Source organism: Microcebus murinus, chromosome 12 (genome assembly GCF_040939455.1).
Source record: "Microcebus murinus isolate Inina chromosome 12, M.murinus_Inina_mat1.0, whole genome shotgun sequence".
Classification (NCBI taxonomy): Eukaryota; Metazoa; Chordata; class Mammalia; order Primates; family Cheirogaleidae; genus Microcebus; species Microcebus murinus.
In genome coordinates this window covers 62,656,275-62,677,759 of record NC_134115.1, presented here as the reverse complement: position 1 = coordinate 62,677,759, position 21,485 = coordinate 62,656,275, and the positions used below count along the sequence as shown (strand labels likewise).

Below are 21,485 nucleotides of genomic sequence, written 5' to 3'. Positions count from 1 at the left end.
AGGCTCTTGGCCAGTGCGGACAATCTTCAAAATGCAGTTTTATTTTTGACTGTGTTTTTTATCCTGTGAGCCGCTGGCAGGGGGTGGGCGGCCGGGAGGTGGGGTGCAGAGCCGAGCTCGGAAACAGACACATAGTTAACTGTCTAAACAAGGTCTGAATGGAAACTCAGCCTCGTTAATTAATGGCTGCTTTTGAGGTTATTAAGTTAGACTGGGTAGGTGTGTGGCCTTTCTTTCCACTGCCCTTCCAATTAACAGGCACTTTGCTTGGTAAATGTTAATTTAGAGTAATTGGGCGTGCAGAGGAGGGGTGCGGGCAGGGAAACAATGCTCCCACCACTGCAGGTTAATTGCTGGTAAGTGTTGTTCCCTACAGCCTGGGCCCTGATGATTAATGGCCTGGGAGTACGGGCTGAAACCCCTGAGGGTCAGCAGAAGCTGCAGCAGGTTTAACCCCTCAGTGACCAGGCAGGGAAGAAATCCCAGTGGCTCCTCCTGGGTGTATGAGCAAGAGAGCTCTTCACTTGCAAAACAGGCTAACAGTTCAGGAGGATGTTAGGAAAGTCCAGTACCAATCAAGATAACGTTGACCAAAAAATGCTTCCTTCCACTGCTGTAAGGAATAACCAATACCAGTGATTACCCTGAGATAGTATCATCTGGGGAGATAACACTGATCCCCCAAAAACTCTAACACCACTCCCACTCCCCTCCCACACACACGCTAAGCCTCTGCTCTCACACAATCCGTTTCAACCAAGTGACTGTGGTAGGCAGTTTGATGTGTCAAGTTGGCTAAGCTATAGATAGTCCTGTTATTCAAACAAGAGCTAGTCTAGGTATGGCTCTGCAGGTGTTTTGCAGATGGCATTAGTCAGTTGACTTTGGGGGAGGGAGATTGTCCTAGTCCAGCAGAGCTGAGGCTGTCCTGAGGAAGAAATCCTGCCTGTGGACTGCAGCTACGGATCCTGTCCCAGGGTCCCGGCCTGCCTTTCCTGGTGGCCTGCCCTAAGGATTAGGATTCAGACTCATGTAGTCAGCACCCACAATTATGTAACCCAATTCCTCAATGTATATCCCCTACAGGTGGAACTCATTAATATGCAACCCAAAAGTCATTCAGGAGTGGGGGACAGTCCACTGAGCCATGCTTATTTTCCCTGACTGCCTATCTCAGAAATCCAAGTCCAGGCTGGCTCCTCTCTGAGCTCTCAGAACCAGGTAAGAAAGTTTCTGTGCCCACCCAGGGGCCTTATCCTCCCAAGCCCAGTTTTTTGGGGGGCTAAGGATTCTGTGATCACCAGGACAATTTCTCCCCTGAAAGCTTCCTCTCAGGAAGAGGCCATGGATGGATTTTTCTTTTGAAGAAAAATAAGTCATAACAATGCATAAGATTGTAGCTATACATGTCTTACTGTGAAAAAAAATGCATAGTTTAAATTTATTAATTAAAAAACCTCCAGGTTACAATGGGAAAGAATATATTATATACCTTTGGTATAAGAAAGGAGGGAGGAGTAAGAATATATGTTGATATTTGCACAAAGAAACACTGGAAGGATAAACTAAGAGACACGGTTATCAATGGAGGTGCTGGGGTGCGGGGAACTGGACAAGAGCGATAGGGAGACTTCTCAGAGAAAGATATTTTGATTCATGAATTAAGTATATTATCTATTAGCAAATAACATGAGATTTAAAAAAGCTATTCGACCCACAAGAAGCTCCTAAGCACCCAGACGGATGGAGTCTAACAGCAGAGAGATGAATCAGATACAGCCTCTGTGTGTCTGTGTGTAAGAGACAGGCAGCCAGACAGACAGACATTGCCAACCTGGAGAGGGAGGCTACCTGGAGTGGAGGATAGAGCTTTGAGCTAGGGGGGATTCAGACAGGCAGAGGGAGTCAGGAAAATCAGGGAGATGCAAGTTTGACAATACTGCCATGGCCAAGGGCAGCTATAGCTGTCCCAGCTCTGAGACGGATCTCATTCCCCACCCTACACGCCTTTTCCCTTACTGGACAACCTGAGTGGATTCCTGGCTCCTCCCTCCTTTTTAGAAAGGGTAGGAAGCTCAGAGGAGATACTGTCCATCCTTTTTAGAAAGGGTAGGAAGCTCAGAGGAGATACTGTCCAATCTCCAGGGCTTTCTCTCACAAGGTCAGCTCAGGGCACTGGACCAGGGTGGGAATGTGGTCATGGGGGAGGGGAAGATGGACAGAGAGAAGACAGGCCATTCAAGGAGGCTCCCTTCTTCTGCAGAACATCTGTGCTCAGGGCTTCCATAGGCAGCAGCAGGGCTGGGCCAACGGCCAGGCCCCCTGAGCATCCACTTGGAGCACCAACCCTATCACTCAAAGATCCCGGAAAGATGGGGAGGAGAGGGAAGGAAGGAAAAGGAATTTACTGATTTGCTGGAACTCCTCACAGAGAGATTAATCTGTGTAGCTAGATCGTTTCAATAAATCTCTTTTCTTAGAGGAAAAGGGGTAATGAGTCCCTGAGGGATATGTTTGAGTAATAAACTGCCTCAGAGGGGAGTGGGTTCTGTTAGCTGCAAAGTTTGGGTTTGCTAGGGGGCAGTGCACGTCAGCAAGAAAAGGGAAAGCTGAGCTGAGGCCTGTCACCTGCAAGCCTCCTCCAGACAGAGCTTGGCCTCTTTTTTAGAGAACAGCTATTTGGCACAGTACCATTTGTGTAAAAATGGAGAGGGGGCTATATGTATGTATGTATGTGTTTATGTATGTATGCATCATTCATGCATGCGTGTATGGATTTGTTAGTTTATACATGAAATATCCCTGGAAGAATCCAGCAATATGATCACATTGGCTGCATCCAAGGAGGAGAGCTGAATAGCCTAGAGATTGTATCAGTTAAGAGTTGGGTCCCCCATTCCTCACCCTCCCCCAACCCCTCAACATACCCTCAACCCATAAGGAGCAACTAGCAGTAATTTTGTCCCTTAGGTTCCTAGGATCCAAGAATTATTCTCAGAAAATGTGGGGTGATCTATCCAAGAAGGGATCCTCATATGGGTGTTCAAACTCAGGAGAGAAGCAGGACAGGAACAGGGCTGAAAGTCAGTCTAGACCTCCACAGCAGACATGCATGGCAAGTTGAAGGTGGAAGGGATGGAGGGTGTGGAAATTCCTCTGCCCAAGAGGAAAATATAACACAGTACTCCAATGCATTATTTAAATCCTTCCTTACATCAGCCAGTGTGGGCATCTCAGGCCACCTGCTGCCATCAAGAGGAAAGCCTGCTGAAGACATGGCCCAATCAATTACAGGAACCTGGAGCTGATCCTCCCCCACCCCCATCTCCACCCCCACACTTCAAGGGAGAGAGAGGCCTTTTGGGGAAACAAGACATGCAGGCTGTCTCTACAGAGTCATCTAACCCTTCATTTATGAAAGTGGATAAACAGCCATGGATCACCCAACATTTGAGGAAAACCAATAACATGACGGAGCTGAACAAAGATGAACAAACAAAACAAACAACAACAAGATGCAGTATAAAATGTTAAAAAAAATGTTAAATTATTACCTTTGGAGAGATTTGAGAGCATGTGAAATCTCTAAAAGGAGAGCCAGCTGCTATGAAAAAGGAATCATCAGAGAACAAGCAGTAATTTCTAGAGATTTAGAGATTTCTAGAGATTTAGAGATTTCAAAATTTTAGAAATCTGCCAAACAGAACGAATAATAGAATGCCCAAGACTAAAAACCAGACCCATTGTCTGGAAGTCAAAATCTCCAGGAATACAAGAAAAAGACAAAGCAGCAAAAAATGAAAGTCTAGGAACAGAGGAAAGATCCAAGAGGTCAATATCCATTTTCAGTAGGAATTTCAGAAGGAAAAAAAAAGAGAGAAGCCATCAAATCAAAGACATAGTAGAAAATGCTGCCAAGCTGGGGAAAAACACAAGTCTTCAGATTGCAAGAGCCCACTAGGTACCAAGCAGGATGAATAAAACAAAACCCACACCCAGATATTTGTAGCAGAAATTTCAGAACTGTGAGAACAATGAGAAAGTCCTAAAAGCTTCTAAAAACAAAAAAAGCAGGTCATCTACAAAGGAATGAGAACTGACCAACATCAAATTTCCCATCAGAAATGCTTTAAAATCATTCCTTTAAAATTCCAATGGAATATGAGTTTGAGCCTAAATTATACTCTAGGTCAAGCCAGCAAAAAGGAAAATGTATCCCGCCTGCACTCAAATTTAAAAATTGTTCAAGGAAGTACTTGAGCAAAACAAAAGGAATATAAAAATGAGATTTCAAAAACCATGAGACTAAAATAAATAACAAATAGGGAGAGTTGAGTAAAAGTGAGGAAAGGAAAAACTAAATGAAAAGACAAAGATTTGAATGTTGTTAATTGTGTAGCAGGGGTTAAATGCATGGAATATTCTTTCTTTCTCTATAGATTTGATCACACTTAGTTCTGCAGTGACTAATATTTACATAACCACAATATGGTAAATGCTATTTTTATTGGGTTTAAGTATTCAGGAGTTCGAGCCTAGAAGACTCGAGGATAGTTCCGGAACAGAATGTAAATGCTATAAGCCATGAGAGTGGGAAGAATGAAGATCATATATATTGACGTGAAGGATGTACACTATGTAAAAAAGCAAAAAGCAAATGTTGAGCTGCAGAATAATATGGATGCTATGACCATGATAATGTTATATATCTGTATGTTTTATATTTATATGCATTTTATATGCACAGGGAAACATCTGGAAAATGTTCATTCACTTTCTACTTTCTATATTTCTGCAACTTTTGAAATTTTACAACCATGTATAACTTATGTAATTAAAAAATTTTAAATAATAGAATGTTAGTTTGAAGATGTGCCTAATTTTTAGCCTGCCTAGGAGACTTAATACTTTTGGCAAAGCCCCAAACAAAAAAGTCTGATCAAGTATAAAAGGACTACATTTGTGGGACCCTCAATCTAAAGCTCAGTAGAGACCGCAACTATTCTCTTATATGAAAACAAAACAGACCAAAAAAATGCCCATAGTCCGAAAACCAGTGAAAGATCAACACTGCCACCTATTGAAGATTTATTGGAGAACAAGCTGAGTTGGGAAGGCTTTTTGTTTTGTTTTTTAAACACTACCTTTTGAGGTCTGCACAAACCTGAAAGCTGGGTTATCTTCCACCAGGCACATGGATTACTGGCAATATAAGTAAGAAATCAGGATCATACATAGAGATTCTTGGGAAAGTATGAACAACATTTTAACAAATAGAGTCTGTTCACCCTAGTAAAGAGCCCACCCCAAGGGGACTTTTCTCAGTTTCTGATTCACTGTGCTAGGGCAAAGGCTCAGGAGGTGGGACCCTAGGAGACAAATGGGGAGGAGTTATAGGGTAACATATTTTGCTCTGCTAGAAGGAATTTTTATTTATTATTTTAAAATTTTTTAGAGATGGGGTCTCGCTATGTTGCCCAAGCTGGTCTCAACCTCCTGGCCTCAAGTGATCTTCCTGCCTCAGCTTTCTTGAGTAGCTGGGATTATAGAAATGAGCCACAGCACCCAGCTATAAATAATTTAAAAATAAGTGTTACTTTCTAAAAATAACGTAATGTTCCATGAAAATAGTGAATGCACCCTGGTCACAGAAAATGTGTCAGCAGAGAGGCAATGTGACCTTCCTTCTGGAAGTTACAAAAGGATGCCTGCATTTCTGAGGGAGCTAGGTTATATGACTTCTGCATGCATGCATGTATCCCACAGATTCTTATTGGCGCCTACTCTATGTTAGGTACTGCATCAGGTCCCTTGCACCCAGAGTCACAGATCCCATTCCACTGGCTTTCAAAATGGCTCCAACATAGCCAAGCCACCAATGAGTCCAGGAGGCATCAAGTTACATATAGATCTGGTGAGTCATCCTGTGACACCCACCCTGCATTTGGTGAGGTGGGTTTGAATTTCCGGATCACATTTAACCATGAGTAGGACCTGGTTTTTAAAAACTTAGATGCTGCTGAATCTGATAAATCAAACTCTTGTTCCTTTTTAAAGTGAAGGTTGAAAATATGAGCATCCCAATAAGATCAAAACAGACTTCATTCACTTATTGGTTTAAGAAACGTAAAGTAAGAGCTATATTAGAATCACAAAATATTAAAGCTGGGAAGACGTCCAGAATCATCTGGCTCACTAGGCTCATAAGCTGAGCTGAGGTCTAGAATGCTGTAAATAATAATTCTAGTTGTTTTTAACTTGGGAGGACAGTACAAGAAAAGAAATATAGAGGTGAACAATATGTACAGGACTTCCTTGTTATATAGTCCATGTACAAGATTTATTAAGAATTTAAAAATATTCTTTCAGTATTATTTCAGTAACTTAAATCAAAAGGCCCTAAATGTCCCTCTTCCTAAAAGGTCCTGGGTTCTGACTAAGGAGAACCCATTGTTTTAAAAAGAATGCCAAGTATGAGAAAAATATAAACTAATAAAAAGATAATGGAAGTAGTTGATGGAATAAATAAACAGAATAGCAAGAGGAGGCCAGAGATTGGTGGGGCAGTAAAGAAGAACAAAAAGACCTGAGAGAAAGCCAGGGTCAAGAATGGCTTTATAAAAAACTTGCAGACCCTGCATTTGGGGAGCATAGGGTGAAGGACTCTGCTTCTATAAAGTAAATATCCACCTCTATGGCTGTGGTCTGTTAGATCAGTTCATATTCATTTAGGATTCCTTTCACTGGGTGTTCATTCATTCAGCAAACTTTTCTTGGGGCCTGCTCTGAGCCAAGCCCTGGGCTAGGTAAGAAGTTCACAGAAATGAATCAGATGTGCATGGTTCCTGTTCTTGGGGTGTTCAAGTCTAGTTCCAGCAGCAGGAGAGGAGAGCCAGAGAAATGACAGGGAAGCTACAGGTTACAACAGATTTGTGAACTCAGCCAAGCACAGAGGTGGCAGAGCCTAGCTGCTACAAAGAAGACATGTTTTAGACAATACTCATGTGTATGGGCAAAAAACTCGAGGACTATATTTGTGACTAATTGTATAACAGGTTATTTTAGTTTCTGTTCTGTGGAAAGTGTAATTCAACAAAGGGTTTTCAACAAGTGCATTTCAACAAAGGGTTTTAATGCAGATATTCTTTTTTTTTTTTTTTTTTTTTTTTTTTTTATTTTATTTTTTTTTGAGACAGAGTCTCACTTTTGTTGCCCAGGCTAGAGTGAGTGCCATGGCGTCAGCCTAGCTCACAGCAACCTCAAACTCCTGGGCTCAAACGATCCTCCTGCCTCAGCCTCCCAAGTAGCTGGGACTACAGGCATGTGCCACCATGCCCGGCTATTTTTTTGTATATATATTTTTAGTTGGTCAATTAATTTCTTTCTATTTTTAGTAGAGACGGGGTCTCGCTCAGGATGGTTTCGAACTCCCAACCTCGAGCAATCCGCCCGCCTCGGCCTCCCAGAGTGCTAGGATTACAGGCGTGAGCCACCGCGCCCGGCCGCAGATATTCTTTTTGCACCCATGCTGTTGATTGCTAAATGTGATAGTCTGATCATGATGCTGAATAAATGTCTTTAAAAAAAAAAAAGCAGCAGTCCTTGGAATCATGTAAGGATGCAAAATTAATACCAGCACTTAGAGAGAAGCCTGCATACAATAGGATATGGCATCAGAAACAGGCATTGATTGGGTAGGGGTGGGGAGCCGCGTAGAAAAGACCTCCCAAGAAGTGGTGTTGTTCTTTGGACACAGCACCCTCCAAACACACCAGGCTCCCTGAGCATCCAAGGATCCAGCAGAGTTAGCCTCCAAATAATCACTGAACCCATGCTGTTAATTCTTATGTTAGGCGTTTGGAAGGGGAGAAGTGTGGAAACCATCTATTTCCTTCAAGGGGGGGGGGAGATAGAAGGAGAGAGAGTCTCCTAAAAATCCCCAAGGGGATTAAAATGTGAATGAAGTGCCCTCAGAGGAAGAGATAAATGATTTGGAAACCCTGCAGAGGATCAATGATCTACCAACAGGCAGGATGAGGAAGAGTGGTAGAGATAATGCCTTTTGATCTGCACCTTGAGGGTAATTCCAGTTAGCAAGGCAGAGAGGGAAACGTGCAGTTCCCGCAGAAAGCAGAAAGGCAGGAAGCAGAGTGTATGGGGACAGGAGGCTGGCACATGAAGTATGATGGGTGCCAAGAAAGGTAGAAGGTGAATTTCATTTTTTTTTCATTAACGTATTTGAGGTGTAATTTACACACCATAAAATTCACTCATTGCATGTACACAATGAATGATGTTCAGTAAATTTACAGAGTCTTGCATCCATCACCCAAATCAGATTTTAGAACATTCCTATCATCCCAAAAGGTCCCCTCATGACCATTTGCAGCCTTTTCATCTCACTTCCTCCACTTAACATGATGTTTTGGGGGTTCATCCACATTGCAACATGGACCAGTAATCCATACACAATTGTGTAAATATGCCACCTTTTAAAAATCAGTTCACCAGTTGGGAGACAGATAGTTTGTTTCTATTTTGAGTTGTTAAAATAATGCTGCTAAATTCACCTCCAAGTCTTTGTGTGGACATGTTTTCATTTTTCTTGGATTAGGGTTGAACGATGTAGCAAGTTAAAATACAGGAGGATGCCCAGTTAAATGTGATATAAACAACAAAATTTTTTAGGATAAGTATGTTCCATGAAATATTTTAGACATGCTTAAACTAAAAAATTATTTGTGGTTTATTTGACATTCAGATCTAACTGAGCATCCTGTATTTTTTCGTTTTAAAAATCATTTGGCTATTTTAGATATTTTGCATTTTTCCATAGAAATATTAGATCTGCTTCTCAATTAGAAAAAAATGCTGCTAGAATATATTGACAGGGACTGAGTTGAATTTATAGAACAATTCAGGGATAAGAGCCTTCATAACAGTATCGAATTATCTAATCCATGAACATGGAAGTTCTCACCAATTATTTAGATCTTAATTTCTCTCAGCAATATTTTTCTTAGTGAAATAACTTATTCTTGTACTCTTTTGGATGCTGTTTTGAGTGGAGTTTTTCTTTTAAGGGACTTATTCATTGCTAATATAATTTCAATTTTTTAATATTGATCTGTATCCTACAACTTTGCTAAATTAATTAGTTCTAGTAGCCTTTTTTTGGGTGGATCCCTTAGAATCTCACAGTCATGTTACTTGTAAAGACAATTTCACTTTTTTCCCCAGTCTGTTGCTTTAGTCTTTTGCAGGGGGAACAGGGAGGAGCTGGATAGTCTCCATGGCAACATTGAATAGAAACAATGAGAACGGATGTTCTTGACTTATTCCTGATTTAAGGAGAAAAGTATTCTTTCACCATTAAGTATGTTAGCTATGGGTTTTTCATAGATGCCCTTCATTAGGTTGAGGAAGTTGCCTTCTATTCTGAGTTTGTTGAGTTTTCATCTCATGAATGGCTGTCAAGTTCTGTCAAATGCTTTTTCTGTGTCTATTTAGTTAAAGTGGGTTTTATTATTTCTTCTATTAATATGGTACAATGCATTAATTGATTTTGGCATGTTAAATGAAGCTTGCGGCCCTAGGATACATCCCATTTGGTCTGGTGTATAAATCTTTTTATCTGCTACTGGATGCAGTTTGCTTTAAGGATTTTTGCATCTATCTCCATGGGCTTTAAATGTTACCTATTTTATATATAGGTATTTTGCATATAGGTATATACCTATTTTACATATAGATATTTAAAAACTATACATTTCCCTGTAAGCAATGTATTAGCTGCATACTATACATTCTGATATGCTGAGTTTTTTCATTCAAGTTTATTTTCTAATTTCCATTGTAATTTCCTCAAGAAATGGGTTATTTAGAAATGTGTCATTTAATTTCTAAATATTTGGGGATTTGCAAACTTTCTGTTGTTGACTTTTAATTTCAACATTGTTGGAGACCATACTTTCTGATTTCAACCCTTTTGAATTCACTGAGACCTCTTTTATGGCATAGTATACGGAGAACATTCCATTGATACTCAAAAAAGAATGTGCATTCTGGTGGTAGGTGGTGGTTAAGTGTCAGGACAGGTTGGCTGATAGTATTAAGTCTTGTATAAGATGGGTGATTTTCTTGAGTTGTTCTATCAATTATTGTGAATGAGGTGTCAAAACCTCCAAATATTATTGAATTTTCTATTCCTCCTCTCACTCCTATTATTTTTTCATGTTATTTTGGGATTCTGTGAGGTGCATATACATTTGTTAATTGTTACTTCTCCCTGTTGTATTGGCCCTTTTAACATTTGAAATGTCCTCTGTTTCTCATATTTCTTGTCTCAAAGTCCACTTTGATATTAATATAGCCATTCTAGCTCACTATGGTTACTATTTGCATTCTATATTTTTCCATACTTTCACTTTTGAACTATTTGGATCTTTGAATCTAAAGTATGCCTCTGTGGACACCATACAGTTGATTCTTGCTTTTCTTCATCCTGACAATTTCTACCTTTTGATTCAAGTGTTTAGTCCACCCACATTAATGAAATTATTTGTATGATTAGATTTATGGCTGCCATTTTGCCATTTGTTTTCCAAGTGTCTCGTATCTTTTTGCTTCTCTGTCCGTCTCTTGTTGCCTTTTGTGTTAAATATTTCTTGGTGTGCCATTTTAATGTCTCTGTGTTAATTTTCTAACTATATTTTTAAATTAATGTTTTAGTGGTTGCTCTTGGGGCTACCAGATGCATTTCAATTATCATTATCTTCTTCAGATTAAGACTAATTTAATTCCAGTAAAATATAGCTTTGTTCCAATATTTTTTGGAACTATTTGTGCTATTATTATAATATACACTGCATCTGTTATCAACTCAACAATAGTGCTACAATTGTTGCTTTATACAATCTTATGCTATTTAAGGAAGACAAAACATATATTTATTGTGGTAAGCAAATATATCCCCAGAATTACCATCCTCTAGTTATTTAATCAAACATTAACCTCAGTACTGTTTTGAAAGGACTCTGCAGATACATCTGAGGTTACTAAATATGGAGATTATCCTGGATTATCCAGATGGGCCCAGTGCAATCACAGGACCCCTTAAAAAAGAAGATGGGGCCGGGTGCGGTGGCTCACGCCTGTAATCCTAGCACTCTGGGAGGCCGAGGCGGGCGGATCGCTTGAGGTCAGGAGTTCAAAACCAGCCTGAGCAAGAGTGAGACCCAGTCTCTACTATAAATAGAAATAAATTAATTGGTCAACTAATATATATAGAAAAAATTAGCCGGGCATGGTGGCGCATGCCTGTAGTCCCAGCTACTTGGGAGGCTGAGGCAGGAGGATTGCTTGAGTCCAGGAGTTTGAGGTTGCTGTGAGCTAGGCTGATGCCACGGCACTCACTCTAGCCTGGGCAACCAAGTGAGATGTTGTCTCAAAAAAAAAAAAAAAAAAAAAAGAAGAGGGAAGCAGAAGACTCAGATAGATGCAGTGGAGGAGAGGTGCAGCAGAAGGAGAGACCACAGAGAAGTGAGAGGACAACTCATTATTGCTGGCTTTGACAATGGAGGTGGTGGCCACAAACTAAGTAATGAGAGTGGCTTCTAGAAGTTAACTAAGAATGACCCTGGCCAACAATCAGCAAGGAAATAGGAACGTCAGTCCTATAACCACATGGAATTGAATTCTGCCAAGAACCTGAATGAACTTGGAAGCCTATTCATCCCAAGCCTTCAGTAATTAAGGTGTCAGCTGGGCTGCTTAATTTTGACCTTTCAAAATAGGAAGCAGAGAACCCACTGAGCTACATTATGCCCAGACTTCTAAATTATAGAATTCTGGGAATGAGTGTTGTTTTAAGCCAGTACATTTGTAATTATTTGCCGTGGTGGCAGTACAATCACAGTCTTTTGTACTTACCCACATAGGCACCATTCCTGGTGCTCTTCATTTCATCCTACAGATTCCAGTCACCATGTGGTGCCACTTATTTTTTGTCTGAAGGATCTCTTTTAGTGTTTTGTTTTTTTTTTTTTTTTTTGAGGCAGATATCCAGAGGCAACAAATTGTCTTAGTCTCTTTGTCTGGGAACGTCTTTATTTTTATTTATTATTATTATTTTTTGGCCTTCATTTTTTTTTTTTTTTTTTTTTTTGAGACAGAGTCTCGCTTTGTTGCCCAGGCTAGAGTGAGTGCCGTGGCGTCCTAGCTCACAGCAACCTCAAACTCCTGGGCTCGAGTGATCCTTCTGCCTCAGCCTCCCGGGTAGCTGGGACTACAGGCATGCGCCACCATGCCCGGCTAATTTTTTATATATATATCAGTTGGCCAATTAATTTCTTTCTATTTATAGTAGAGACGGGGTCTCGCTCTTGCTCAGGCTGGTTTTGAACTCCTGACCTTGAGCAATCCGCCCGCCTCGGCCTCCCAAGAGCTAGGATTACAGGCGTGAGCCACAGCGCCCGGCCTTGGCCTTCATTTTTGAAAGCTAATTGTGTCCAAATTGTCTAATGCTTATCTTCAACTCCCTCAACTGTTTTTCCCTTTCTCCTCTTACGAATACTAAGGTTGCCAATCCCTCCTTTTTCTAATTCTGTTCTTTCATTGTAGGAAAGAAGAGTCTTGAGTTTCTTTGCTTTCCTTTTTTTTCTTTTAGTAGAGACAGGGCCTCGTTCTTGCTCAGGCTGATCTTGAACTCCTGAGTTCATACAATCTGGCCACCTTGGCCTTCCAGAGTGCTAGGATTACAGGCATCAGCCACTGTGCCTGGCCTCCATTTTTTTTTAACTCATACAAAAAAATATTTTATTTCCATAATGATTTAATATAATATTATTTAATTGCATCTTGCCTATGATTCTTGAAAACCATACATGGCTGAACCATGCACAACTGAACTCTAGCCTAACATCACTTTTTCTACTCATTTTTTTCCAAATAGTCCCACTGTTTTGTAAGTTCCCAATTACAAAACCAAAGACATGAAGAGTTTCAAGATATGTCCATCAGGCCATATATGTAAAAACACTTTTCTCTAAACTGGGAAACAGAGAGACCGCAGAGACCCGTATAAAGCTAGTTCTGCTGTTTCTCTGAATCTCTGATGTTTTTAAAATAACTTCACTTTTTTCTAACTTCCAACAAAAGCACCACATCCTGGTGATGTATCTTCATTATGATGAAAGAAAAAGAAATCCTTAAATCCAGCCTTCAAATTGAAGTGAATAGTCTTTACGATAAGAGCAATACCATCCATAAAACCCCTCCTAGAGTCAGTCAAGGCTTTAAGGACGACAACTCCTCTTTGAACCACCATTTCCCCAGTTCAGCCAAGTTCTCACCCCCAGGAGACTATTCAAATATACTAAAAGAAAACAAAACAAACAAAACAAACAAACAAACAAACAAACAAAAAAAAAAAAAACCTATTGCTACAAAAATATGCCCATCCTCACAAATCCTTAAAATAGGGAAGAAGATGAAAATACACAAATTTTTCCTTTAAAAATCACTGAAAAACCTTAAGAATCAAAATAGCGGTACCATTTTAACATAAACTTAGCAAATGTGCTGAACAGAAGGCAACGGAGTTCAGGAATTCACGTGTAGACAGGTCTTGTCCACTGGCAGACCCGCACCCCTAAGCAAGTGGAAAGTAGACACCAGGCATGGAGACACACCTGTAAGCAGGTGGAGACTTCTCAGATATGCCACAATATTGTAACTCGCACTGGGTAGGGGTGGGAAAAACTCTAAAGACTCTTGTAACCCAAAGATTCCAGTTGCTATCGCCAGCAACTGCATTTTATAATAGCATGGCTCATTCCAACACACATACTTATGTGAAAATATACCACTGGTGCTTGGGAAAAAAAGTATTTTATTTGCATTGCTTTCATGTTTCTACTGTAGTGTTAGGACTTAAGCATCACTCTTCTATTTCCTATTTACAGCTCATTCAGAATATTACTACAAATACAATATACAATTTAAAAAAAACTTATGGGGAAACGCAGCTTATTTTTTCTCCTCTTTACAGGCTTCTCAAAATCATTCAACTTAAATGAAAACTTATATGGACATTTTCTGTACATATCTGAAAGGGCAGAGATTACAATGATAAAGCCAAAAGAATTTTGCACAAATACAATAAAATACAGAAAACAGAAAGTATAGATGATGTTATCTGGGGTATAAATATAAACAATACAGTACCATTTGAGTAATTTAGCAACATAATACCCATACTTTATAGAAATAAAACTGCAAGCCTGGAGAATGCTCTGACAAATATTAAACATTATATATACAATGAGGTAAATGTACCTTGGTCTCTTAAGAGGTAATTTAAGTTTAAAGCAATTGACATTTTGAAGCATCTCCTTGACATATAAAGAAATATCAAACACCCAATTCCATTGGCACAACGTGAAAAAGGGATATCAAAACATGGTTCATGATATTCAATTCATAAATCTTATTAAAAAAATAAAAACGAATTCACTGAAGTTCCTTTTCAATTTTAAGAAACAGGTTGAATGTTAACCATAATTTTAAAAGTTTACATTTACAAATAAGATTGCATAATGGGATTGAAAATGTAATGTACTGACAACCCTTATAAAGAAGTCCAGCATTCTTAGAGGGCACACAGGTATCCAGCATTCCAAAACAGACACAAGAAGCTACAGTACATGTCCAGAGCTATTTTTTAGGATCTCAACATATCTGACATTTTCTGCTGAGCTATAACAGAACCATTATTTGGAACCTCCACCATTTGGAGCCAGAACACTGCCATGGTCAAGAAACAAAAGAAACAGTTGACTTACAATCTTTCTTTCAGTGCAAGGATAAAATAAGCTTTTGATACTACAGGTCTAATGGGATATTGACTTTGTTGTGCATTTTAATTAGCTCTTTGACATCTTGTTTTACAAAATACTCTGTATCTGACAGTTCTCAGACACAGAGAAGAAAAAGGTAACTCATTACTGTGCAGTTACCCAGGGGAAAAAAAAAAAAAGAAAAAGGTAACTCATGCACAAGACTATAAAAATGGCCAAGTTATCACTTAAATTTTGTAATAAGAACAGAAATCTGAAATTCTTGATGGCCATGGCACTGTACTCTGACTCAAGGCACTTCTTGAGCAGTATCACTACAGCAGAATTACAGGCTCAGCTCTTTGGGCCTTACCTTGTCCTATAAGGGATACAACTGGCCATTGCTTCTTGCACAACTCCTACTGCCACAGCTGCCATCCCCCTCCTCATCCAAGGCTAACGTCAAACAAAGCAGGGCAACCAGCAGAAGCAACCCAAGCCTCATCTGCTTAATCTGCAAACTTGGAGATCCCTCCCTGCCACCTCCAATGACTCAAGGAAATGGAAATATGTCCCACAACTTCCTTCAGCCCTTTTACTCTAGGTCTTAAAAACAGCTCTTCAATCAAAAGGCTGGGGGGAGTCAACGGTCTTTCAATCAGGGACCAGCAGGAGAGCAGGCTGGGAGAAACAGAGCTGAAGATAGGAAGGAAGGATTGGACCAGGGGTGTCTGTGTCCCACTAAGTCACAATTCCTCCAGTCCCACTCCTTCAGGATACTGACAAAATGAATGTGTACAGGTAATTTGCCAGAAGATATGTTTTAGCCAAGTTGAATATTAGAAGGTAAGCATCCTAGGATAGGCAGTATAAACAAAAGATTGTGTTTCTAAATGAAAGAATTATTACTCTAGTCAAATCTACCTGCAGTTATGGCCACAGTAATCACAATCCATCTCATCTTGTAAGTTACTACTTTCACTTTCATTTGGGGTTTATCAAACTGTCCCTAGCAAAAAAAAGAATTAACTGCAGTAATATGTAAACTCAATTTAGAACTAAATTCCAACTTTTAAAAAAATTCCCTGATTCATCAAAAGTACATTTTATCCACTTAGGCAAGAACAGTATAACTGCAATTCAATCTTTGATTTAACAAAGAATATCTTCAGCAGAAGTTGATTACCTTATATGAAAGTGAGAAATCATGTATTACAACTTTAAATCAGACAACTTTTGGTATGTTCTTAAAATTATATAAAAATAGTTTTAGTGATAAAATGCATTGGTCCCCTGGATTTAATAAAGCAGAACTGGTAGGCTTAGAAATGGCCCAAAAAAAAGTACCTGATCACAGAACTAGAGATTATTATTAAACAAGTAATATAACACAACTATAAAAACAAACCTCTCAAACTCATTCATTTGCTTTGATGAAATCACGGTAACTACAGAATAAAACTCAAATTTGTAGTCAAAATAGTAACCTCTACGCACATTTTCCCCATGATGTTTTTAAACACATGAAATTGACATTAAATTCCTATGTAATATGTCATTCACTCTAAAATTACTTTGGTTTTAAGACCAAATAGTCTTTTGAATTTATTCTATGTATAAGAGATAAGACATTATCAGAATGCAACTCATTCAGTGTAAATGGCCACTATCTCTTCCTGACCAAAATACTGGAAAGGTTATTCTGACCCTTTTATTGGGGAACTGATAGCACTATAAAGTCAGTCTTGCCTAACAGCTATGATAGTTTTCCCCCCTCAGAATAAGATCACAGTGATAAAAAGGACTTTGAAAACTGAAAAAGCCTTGCAGAGACTTTACAGCACTGGAAGTAAAAATCAGTTATTATAAGCTCGTTTCAACTTAATGTAAGAAGACCACAACAAGTTTGCTTTGAACATTTAATATGACTGAAAACATCTGTAAATGGAGAACCTATATTCAGAATGTTCTTTAGCTACCACCTCTCCCAAATATCAAAGGTGCACTGAATTAATTACATAAATTACTTGTAAATTAAGCAGTTGCGATCTGCAAACATAAGGAAACACTGAATTAAAAGCTGCCTTCCTCAAAGAGTAGTGAGACCTCAAAACCACACTAACTCTAACCTTGGGTACAAAGACAGAGAACCCACCAAACACTTACTCCTATGTAACAAATGTGAGTCTCTCACACACCTGTTATCTATTCAAATTATTAACTACCTTTGCCTTCCTAGAAAAAGGCCTATTATTTAACGTTAACCGTATTCTAACTTTAAATGTAATTCATCTCTTAAAAAAATAACACTGTCTTCGAAAAGATAAAGAAAAAAATGGCTTACAGAATACCACACAACTTTTCACAGGCAGCTAGACAAACTTTCCCTTTTAGAAAAATTAGTCTGTATGCTACAAACTTTAAATTATTAAAGTACTATAAGCATCTAGAGTGCCACTTGATTTTTTAAAAGTATACTTATAGACAACACAATCAAAATGCTTGATGTGAGAATATTCAAACATGACCATGATAACAATTTACTAATTAACACCACTTCATTTCTTTAGTGGTTTAAGCACATTTTGGTAGGAGAAAGGCATTTTCAAAATGGAATATCAAATGACATACCACAAATCCCTTCCAAAAAACAAAACAGAAAAGGTTTGGATTACCCAAATAAATAGACTTTTCAAATTCAAACATTATTGGTTTTCACACATAGACTTTAAGCAATTCTACTCTTTTTCCATTGAAAAGACACAAAAGTGGCACTTACTGGTATAGTACAATCCCATTTTGAAGGCATGTAATGTTATGAATATGTGAAAGAACGATAATAGTATACAAAATACAATTGCATAAATTATGTTCCTCACTACTATATGAGGTCATTTTTAGACTCAAGATGAGAGTTTTCTAAGTGTTAGTTTTAAGATCCTGAAAAATGATAGAACAGTACATTCGAAGTCTGAATCAAGGGAACTCTTTAGTGGTTCAGAATCCTCTGAGAATGTACTAACCAGGAGTAAAACACTTTCTTTAAAAATCAGAAATGTTTCATTATAACTTAGCAATCCAGCTCCTTTACCCTTAAAGATGATCTTCAGCACAGCAGAGTTACCTAAAGTTAAGACCAGCAATCATCTTTTTTTAAAAAACAAGTTTTGTTAATAAAAAATTAAGGTAGACTACACAATATTTTGTAACTGTCCTGGGAAAGAAGCGTTCATAGTGCACAGAAAGGACCCATATGGCTGTGTCCCGGGTCCAAAGAAATCCTGGGAAGTTTTTTGTTGACTCTATTATACTGCTGCAAAAGGAAGCAATATCCTTCTGTTCCCTCTCAGTGAGGTAGAACAATTGACCTCCCAAATTAAAACCCAGGAGCAGATTAAAAGAAAAAAGTAGAGTTCAGGCAAAGCCACAGATTTACATTTTGATGCCTTCCTGTTGACTGAGTTGTGACAATGTTTTCTTAATGCGCAAAGCTGTAAGCCTAGCTGCTCCATTGGCATACCAACATTCTCTCATAATTTTAGCCATTACTCTCAGGGCCTACAAGAAAACACACAAAAAAAGAAAGAAAAACATCAATGCATGCTCTGCTTTCCATTGATCTGGATAAAATCTTTACCTGTCAATTTTCTTTTTACATATGTGTAAGTTTTTTTGTTTCAGTATTATTTGGAATAGCAAATGAGTAGAAACGACTTAAATTTTCATCAAAAGAACACTGGTGCCAGCTGCTGAAACGCAGATGGACAAGGGGTAACTTACTTAGCAGACCTGAAAAGGCTGAATCCTAAACCAGAGCTGGGCAAGGCCAAAAAGGAACCTGAACTCACATTGAAAATTTAAGTTTCTAATGTAAAGTATCCACATCAAATTTTAAAAAGATAAAATCTAGCTCTACTCTCATTGGTTAAACTATGTCACATACAAATTCTTGGAACATGCTAAGATATATTACATCTGTGCCTGGATACTTGATTTTGCTGGAGGCAGCAAGCTCTCTCAATACCAGGTTCTGCTGAGTGCTACGTTATTTTAAGATGTAAAATCAACCACTAAAGTGACTGGCTTTTTATAGTGTTTTTAAGCTACAAAACTTCCAATTTGGAGGAATATGACCTGCTTCACCAATATTATAATCGTAACAGCTAGAAATTAAGGAGAGATAAATAAAATTCATCTTATAAATTCTTTAAATTTACAACTAAGAAAACATTTCTAAAACTTTTGGTGAGAACTGAGGTTGAGACGCTCAGACATTGCTGGAAAGCATTTTCCCCAAATTCCTGGTTAATAGTACTCCGGGTAATCATATAAATAAACTGCAAAATCATTTGAAGTATCTTTGTAATTATCTCATCCAAGTTCTTCATTTTACGCAGGGATATTATGGTCCCAAGAACTCAAGTGATTTGTTCAAACTCAGACTCTAAAATGGTAGCCAGGCTGGTCTAGAATACAGGTCTGCTGATTCTTGTCCAGTACTCATCCCACCATGCTGGGCTGCCTGGTTGAAGGGAAGCATTCATATTTATTTAAAAAGCAGCCTGTGCTTATAGTCCTAGCTACTTGGGAGGCTGAGGCAGGAGGATCACTTGTGCCTAGGAGTTTTGAGGCTCCAGTGAGCCTAGGTGACAGAGTGAGATCCCAACTCTCTTTTATTTAAAAGCATGTGCCCTAGTTCATTTTGTTCAGTTCATCTGGCAGATCTAAACAATGTTCTGATACATTAATGGCCATTGCAAATGCTCTATGGGCCTTTCAATGTGCTTAAAATTGAACATGAACACCAAATTACTCTGTTTTTACTCATTGGTTTACCTGCTATGGAAAAGAAAGACAATTCTTTCTTGTCTGTTTTTCTCAAAGAAAAACAGCAAATTTCTACTAAGCAGAAGCAGTTTAGAAAATTGCCTAATATCCAAAAGAAACACTCACTTCACAACTCTGCCACCTGTTTGGAATATTTGGCCTTAACTTCTGTTCACAAACAACTTTTCTCATTTCTTCAACTGATGGATCAGAAGGTACAAGATCATAATAAGGCAGCTGGTAATCTTCATGAATTCCTATATTGGTAAAAAGAAAAAAATTCTATTTTGACGAATTTATTCAGCTAATGCCAAACTCTTAGAAGGATCACCTGAGAGTTATGTGCCATTACTAAATTTGATAGGTGGAACAGGGCTTACAGCTTTCTCTAATCTCATCCACATCTGCATCCACAATCCACCTCCCTGAGTTGGTACTGGGCCTGCACCTTGAAACTAAGTATTGCCATGAGATTAGTAAAGGCTATTTTTAAATTACTATAGCTATGAGCTGTGAGGATTAGATTGACATGTTCCCCCTAGAAACCTGCTGTGCAGCAAATGAGATTTTATTCTGTAGGTATACAGCCTCTCAGTTGTACTGGATTATATACTCTAACAGTGAGACATGAATCCTACAAGGCAAGCCTGAGGTGCAAGTCCATTTCTCTGCTTGCATCTGTCAAATAACACGCCCTACTTGCTATAATACAGAGACATACTCTGTCCCTCACTGCCTCAAAATCTTGAGGCTCTAGGTCTCTGCCAAGCCTGGCCCCCCAGCCTAAGAGATAAGAGACTATTTCTTGACTAAACATTAAAAAGTACTCAATCTAAAAACCCAAAAGTTAAAATAAACTTACTCTAAAGTAATACAATGTTAACTGTATTCTGTGTATGTAATCTCCAAATATCAAGCTGGAGAAAATGACTACAATCTCAAGGAAAAAAAATAAGTTTGACCTGGGTACATGCTAGAAACAGCTTCCTAGGTGGCCTCTCAAGCAGCTGTTGTTCTAAATAACTACATTCCAAGATAACAGGGGTTGTGTTCTGATGATTCCCAAGATTCAAATGGGAATAGGAAGTGAATACCCGAGGCTAGGGCCCTGCATCTGCACACTATACCATGTCTCTCCTCGTAGGCTTCATCTCCTTTGTTTTCTCTGGCACTCTTAGTGACCACTTGTTTCACACTGTTGACTGTATATTTCATTCAATAAAAAGGAAGGCAATTCTTAAACAACTTCTGCTCATAACAAACTATTGGGGAGAGGGGAGCAATTTACCACCAATGGAACATCGTCGAGCAATTTCCCAGAATACTAAGCCCATTGCATAGATGTCAGCTCGTTTGAAGGATTCAAAATGTTTCATATTTATGGAATCATCTAGAACTTCAGGGGCCATGTACCTAAAAAAAGTCAACATTTTATTTTATTGAATGGAAGACACAAAATTTTTGAAATGTTTCATAAATTTTCTTTTACTCCTGAGAATTAAAAAAAATTATTCACTTTAAGACGTCCCCCCCCTTTAGCATGGTTCTGCTGTTTTTAAAAATGATTCATAAATTCTTATAAAACGTTTCCCAAAGTACATAAAGTACTTTAAAAATCAGCCCCTTATTGCCACACAGTATAAACATTTTGATGAACGTCCTTTCCGACATTTCTCTATACATAGACATATACATACAGTATTATACAACTGAGATCATATTAGACTCAAGAAAAATATTAAATATCCACACTGTTTTGCATACTAATGATGTCAACTAAATCCCACTAAAAGCTGAAACAGCAGTTTCAGGCTATCTGCT

The 21,485-nt window shown here is 38.6% G+C and overlaps 1 protein-coding gene across 3 annotated transcripts in view; it reads right to left on the bottom strand.

Annotated features, from left to right (window-relative positions):
- Positions 1 to 13,874: 13,874 nt before the first annotated feature.
- TGFBR1 (transforming growth factor beta receptor 1) overlaps positions 13,875 to 21,485 on the bottom strand; it is a 47,244-nt gene continuing 39,633 nt past the window's right edge. For all 3 annotated transcript variants that reach the window (XM_076008869.1, XM_012769009.2, XM_012769010.2), the window contains 3 exons: positions 20,953 to 21,077; positions 19,791 to 19,921; positions 13,875 to 18,395 (listed from right to left, as the gene is read on the bottom strand). In XM_076008869.1, the coding sequence (XP_075864984.1) occupies positions 18,270 to 18,395; positions 19,791 to 19,921; positions 20,953 to 21,077 (382 nt within the window). In that variant the 3' untranslated portion in view covers positions 13,875 to 18,269. The remainder of the gene's footprint in view (positions 18,396 to 19,790; positions 19,922 to 20,952; positions 21,078 to 21,485) is intronic.